The 6,452-nt window shown below is 40.1% G+C and overlaps 1 protein-coding gene across 2 annotated transcripts in view; it reads left to right on the forward strand.

The window, feature by feature from the left end:
- Window positions 1–6,452, forward strand: part of LOC106879738 (CWF19-like protein 1) — a 12,810-nt gene that overhangs the window by 2,981 nt on the left and 3,377 nt on the right. Inside the window, exons 4-6 of one of the 2 annotated variants that reach the window (XM_052971740.1) lie at window positions 3,837–3,950; window positions 4,341–4,436; window positions 5,058–5,171. In XM_052971740.1, the coding sequence (XP_052827700.1) occupies window positions 3,837–3,950; window positions 4,341–4,436; window positions 5,058–5,171 (324 nt within the window). The remainder of the gene's footprint in view (window positions 1–3,836; window positions 3,951–4,340; window positions 4,437–5,057; window positions 5,172–6,452) is intronic. The other variant, XM_052971741.1, reaches the window with a different exon arrangement.

Consider the following 6,452-nt stretch of genomic DNA (forward strand, 5'->3'; position numbering starts at 1 on the left):
ATGACAGACTTCTTTCAGTTTCCACATACCAAAATCACTCATAAAGCTTTGATCAGCCTGGGGCTTTAGTAGAAGAAACTTACCCAAGGTGGCATACAATGGGACTGAACCTGGAATCATGTAGTTCCAAAACAAACTTCTTAACCATGCAATTGTGCCCTATAACTAATCAGAATGTACTAATTGTAGAATTCTCAGTGAATTGTTGGACAAAATACTCTCAATATTTGTTTCAACTCTGTGCTTTATGGTCAAAATCCTGCTGAAGTCAACTTAGCCTTTTATCCTTTTGTGGTCGATAAAAATATGCCAATCCAGGGTAGTGAATTGACAGAATTTGTTAGAGCGTCAGATGGAACACCTTATAGTATCTGTTCTGGCTCTATACATTCTGAGTTCAAATCCTGCTCAATCCCTGGGAAAAGGCAACATTTCTTTTAGGAGTTGCAGCTTTGTAGCTAACAGATAAAATCTGCTAGTTTGAAAGTCCAATGGAAAGCTTAGTTTCCTTGGTTCAGTTGGAAGATTCACTATCAGTGCTATCACTGCTGCTGCAGCCGTCACTGCCATCAGCAGCAGCAGTAGTAGCAGCACCAGCACCAGCACCGCTGCCACCACCACCACCACCACCACCACCACCACCACCACCATTTATGAGGGATGTTCATTAAAAATTTCCCCTGACCCACTTCCCAAGGACTGAAATAAACGAAACTTGGGCATAATTATTAGTCCTTCTCTAAATAGCCACCACCAATGGTAATACACTTTTTCCATCACTTTATGCAGCTGTGAAGACTTCATCTATAGAAGTTGGTATGTTGCATCTAGAGCCAAGACTTTACCTTGGAAATAAGTTCATCATCTGAAAAGTGCTTCCCCTTCAAAAAAGACTTCATGGTTGGAAAGAGATGGAAGTCAGATGGTGCGAGGTTGGGAGAGTGAAGGGGATGAGGAAAGATTTCATAGTCACAGAAATGTGTTTTCATCTGGGCAACATGCGCATTGTGAACTGGGGTGTTGTCTTGGAGGAGACGAACTCCTTTGGTCAGCGTGCCAAGTCTCTGCTTTGATGGTGTACTGCAACTTCTGCAGCAGAGAAGCATAATATGCCCCATTAATTATGGTGCCCTTTGCCAGAAAATCCATCATCGCTACTCCATGCTGGTTGGACACGAGCCTTCTTTGAGCCTGGGAGCCATTGACTAGTTCCTGCTTCTGAAAAGGTGTGAGTATCTGGGGAATCCATCATGCAGACAACTTCCGCATGTGCAAATGGTCGTGAATGATTTTTCTCCATGGACCCTACACTTATCTTCACTTCTTGGTTTAGTTGCTGAATAGTTATGTGGTGATCCTCCAAAATGGTGGCTTCCACTTTATGGACGGTGTCATCATCAATGGCAGAATGAAGTTGTCCAGGAATAGGAGCAGTTTCCACTAAAGTCTGACCACATTTGAACTGGCGATGCCAGTGTTTGGCTATGTTGTAGGTTTGTGCATCGTCTTTCATCTCATTGAAAGTCTCTTTTGTGTATGACCTTTCAAATAGAACCTGATCACTGATCTGCATACACCTGCTTCCATTATAACACCTTAGTCCACTTTAGCAGCCGTAAAAGACAAACGAATACTAGTGAAAAGCTGCAATTTACAATGTGACATGTAGAGACATGTATGATTATACCTGTACAAGTTCTATTTCTTGCAATAACCAGAAATGGGTCAGGGAAAATCTTTAATGAACACCCCTTGTATAGTGGTGAGAAATCAAAATGACAGAATGACTAAAAGTATTGAACTTTCAGGTCTTACATTATAATTGTTTCAGTCATTTTATTCTATTCCTAGATGGGACATATTTATGCATCTCAGTTCACTTATCTGTAAAGAATAAAAACTAATGATGAAGTGATGATGACTTGTACTATACTGTCTAGACACAGCCTCTCTGTCTCTCTTGTTTACTTAATGCTGTCAAATCTGGAGCTAATGTCTTAATGGCATTAATACTCATTCTGTTTATAATTATTTCAGAAGTGCTGGTGCTATGTAAAATGTATCCAGTCTGCATTGTAAAGTGGTTGGTGTTTTGAAGGGCATCCAGCTGTAAAAAAAAACATGTTAAAACTAACCTCACCTGTGCTGGTGCCATGTATAAAGCACTCAGTCCACTCTGTGGAGTGGTTGGTGTTAGGAAGGGCATCCAGCCATAAAAACCATGCCAAAACAGACAGCAAAGCATGGTGCAGTCTTCTGCCTAGCCAGCTCCTGTCAAACTGTCCAACCCATGCCAGCATGGAAAATGGACGTTAAATGATGATGATGATGGTCATTACATGTTTGAATTTCTAAGCTGTGTTATTATGATAATAAATTGAATTTCATAAAACTCATTCACATTATTTCAGAAGTTGATCAGGCTGCTTATGTCCTTGAGGAATTAGAGTATGTTATAGCATTGTGAATCGGTACCAATGATGCAAAAAACTTGCTTTCTAAATATTTGAGGTTTTAAGTCTTTCTCGCAGAAGTTAGTCAGGGAGATTTATAATAGCAGATTTATGGAGGATCAACAGCTTCTATAGAAGAACCCTGAGAACCATTGAGAACATCAGATGAAACCATCATGTTTTCAACAAAAAACTGTGAGCAATGACGCATCAGTTCACAGCCTTTCACCTCATAGCTATCTGTTGCATGTGCTGGTACAGACATATCCTTTATCTCCTGCCGGATCATCCTACCAGGGTTTTACTCTCATTTGATGCAAGAGCTGTGGACTGGAAGAGGCCTGGTGGCAGGCCCATCATCAGATGGCTGGATATGTGATTGGGGAAGATTTCCAGAGGCTCAATGTCACTTTGGAGGATGCAAAGGAGCTGGCATAGGACTGCCAGCGATGGAGAGTGCCAGTGGATCTGGTCACTTCGACACATGATGACATATCTGGAACCGCTAGCATGGGATGATCCCAGCCTCATCAAGTGAAGATTTATGGAGAGTTTACAATTGTTTATGATTTACAGAGTTTTCTAGGACATATAGTGGCCTGTAAATAGTACCATTTGAGCATAATCGTTACCAGAGTCACCTGCTAGCACTTGTGGTGGTGGCATGTTAGAAAATCATTTGAGCGAGGCCATTGGCAGTGCCGCTGGACTGGCTCCTGTGCAAGTGGCACATAAAAAACACCATTTTGAGCGTGGCCGTTGCCAGTACTGTGTAACTGGCCTTCGTGCCAGTGGCACATAAAAGCACCCACTACACTCTCGGAGTGGTTGGCGTTAGGAAGGGTATCCAGCTGTAGAAACTCTGCCAGATCAGCTTGGAGCCTGGTGCAGCCTTCTGGCTTGCCAGTCCTCAGTCAACTCGTCCAACCCATGCTAGCATGGAAAGCAGAAGTTAAACGATGATAGCTCAATCTAATTTCAAAAGCATGCTGACCTCATCTGTTGTGTTTTTATGTTTTACTCTGTTTTAATCATGTCTAATTGTGATTGTCCTTGGTCCCCTTTTATCCCCCCACCCACACACATGCATACACGTGTACATTAGTGCATACATATAAACAGCTCACACAGACATGCACACTCAGATATATTTATTTTCTCTATAGACTGGTTCCGAGCTCAGAATCTTAAATCAATGTGTCAGTGTTCCTTCCCACTTTACCACTGTGCTGGTGTATTTTCTATTTTGACTTGCATTTAATTTACAATTTAGCTATGTCTGTATTTCATTTTTTTGAATCAAAATTTTGAAATATTTTCTATGTCAATATCATTTTATTGACTTTGCTGTATTTTATGATCTAACAAATGTTGTTTTTCCAGACATACATGGCTTTAGCAAAAGGAGCCATGGTTCCAGATCATGTTCTTATCCTCCCAATTGGTCATTACCAGTCTACTGTGGTGGCTCCAAGTGAAGTTGTGGAAGAAATTGAGAAATATCCTTTTACCTTTTTATTTACTCACAGCAAGCATCATATTTTCCGGTATACAAGTCAATGTATATAGCGTAAACATGTATAAACATTCAAACATTGACACTATCTTTCCAAATCCTGCTGCACTTTTCATGGAATTTTTAGTGCTCCAAAGTTGTCTTGGTATATAAGTTCATCTACCTTTTTTAACTGTAAATTTTGGTCTGAAAGATTCGTCTTGTATGCTTGAAAGTATAGTGTCAGGCATTGACTATGTTTATAAATAGCTTATACAAATTACACAACACGTTTAAAAGATAATTCAATCTGTTTTTACCTCAATACACACTCTCTCTCTCTTTCACACACACACAATATATTTATATCTATTTAGCCTTAACAATGCGCCAAATATAAGTCCAATTTAAGAAAATATTTCAAGTGTTTGGGGAAAGTTGTAGTTTTCTTTGAACGAAATTACAAGACATCACATCTTCAGATACAGGTAAGAAAAGTTTATATCTCTATACCTCTGTTTGTCTGTTGTTTCTCTCCCTTCCTCTCTCTCTCTCTCTCTCTCTCTCTGACTGGGTGCAGGCATGGCTGTGTGGTTGAGAAGTTTGTTTTTCAACCACATGGTTTTGGGTTTGGTCTCAGATGCATGGGTTAGTGGTTAGGGTGATCATAAGATCACGAGTTCAAAAACAGGCGACATGTTGTGTCTTTGAGCGAGTCATTTTATTTCACATTGTTCCAGTCCACTCATCTGGCCAAAATGAGTAGTATTGTAAGTCAAAGGGCCAGCCTTGTCACATTCTGAGTCACACTGAATCACCCTGGGAACTGTGTTAAAGGTGTATGTGTCTGAAGAGTGCTCAGCCACATGCACATTAATTTCATGAGCAGGCTGGTCTGTTGATTGGATCAACTGGAACCTCCAGTTGCTTAAATAATAATAAATTGATGATCTACTTTTGTTTAGCCTATTGTTTGGCCTATTGTTTAGTCTGTTCTTTAGTATATTGTTTTGCTGATTTTTAGCCTATTGTTTCTAAGGTAAGAATATTACTTGTGCTATGTTGCTATGTCTATTTGTCTTCAATGTTTCTACATGTTCTTTCCCTAGGCCATTCCCGTCCCTGCAAATCTTGCATGTAATATTACCGACACATTTACAGAGTTTGCAGTTGAGGAGTCCATTGATCTGAATGAAATACCAAAGCATTCTGATTTAAAGCAGGTAAGAATGGAAATATCTAATAAAGTGGTTCAGAGAAAGCCATTGGTGAATTGATAGGCTGTTGCTATACAAACAGGAGGGATGGTGGCTTGTATCTTAAAGATACTTAACATTCAATAATCCACTTGTTTATGTAGGATACAGTAAAAGTAAAAAGGTAAAGTCACCTTCTTGAGTCACACTGGCTCATAAGGGCCAGTTTCCCGGTTTCATGGTGTATATATTCCCCATCTGGATGGGATGCCAGTCCATCGCTGGATTACTCATTTTTGCCAGCTGAGTGGACTGGAGCAATGTGAAATGAAGGTGTTTTGCTCAAGAATACAACGCGTCGCTCGGTCCAGGAATTGAAACCACAATCTTATTGTCATGAATCCAACACCCTAACCACTAAACCACGTGCCTCCACTGGAGCACAGTGGGAGTTTATTGGCAAGACACATATGGTTACAAGAACCCAGTTGGCTCTATTTATCACACTTTATAATGTGGCCAGGTGGTAGAATAATTAGTATTCTGGAATAAATGCTGCTAAGCATTTTGTCTGTCTTTATGTTCTTAGTTCAAATTCTGCCAATCATCTTTGTCTTTCATCCTTTTTCTCGGATTGATAAAATAACTGCCAGCTGAATATCAGGAGTTGATGTAGTTGACTAGCCCCGTCCCCACCAAAAATTCAAGCCCTATGTTTAAAGAAGAAAGAATGTGGACTAAACAGAACAGGAAGAAACATGTGGATGGGAGAGTTGCTGAAGAGGTCACAGATTTCCAGACAATGGACATAAAATAAAATAAGAACAATAATAAATGAGTGAAGAATGAATATATAGTGCGTGTGTTTATTTAGCAAGAAAGAAAAATGACCATCCCAAAACATAATAATATCTGTTTCAATACATGATTTCACATCAGGAATCTTGCAAAACAAATTCATAAATGTGAGGACCAAAGACTCGAGGTATTTCGGGTTGCAAGACAGTGTAGGAGAGAGAATAGTGATGTTGTAGGAGAGAAATGTGTTCGCATGGATGATGGTACGCTTGCATTAAATGAGGATGCAAAGAAAGAGGTCTGGAGATGCCACTACGATAGATTGCTTAATAAAGAGAATGAATGGGAGAAAGAGAGCCTGCCTTATGTCGACCCAATAGAGGGACCAGCTATCCGAGTTGATAGTACCAGGGTAGATAAAGCAATTAAGAGTATGAAGACCGGGAAAGCCCCCGGCCCATCAGGAATCACTGCAGAGATGCTCAAAATATCTGGCAGTGTTGGCTATAG

Source organism: Octopus bimaculoides, chromosome 11 (genome assembly GCF_001194135.2).
Source record: "Octopus bimaculoides isolate UCB-OBI-ISO-001 chromosome 11, ASM119413v2, whole genome shotgun sequence".
Lineage (NCBI taxonomy): Eukaryota > Metazoa > Mollusca > Cephalopoda > Octopoda > Octopodidae > Octopus > Octopus bimaculoides.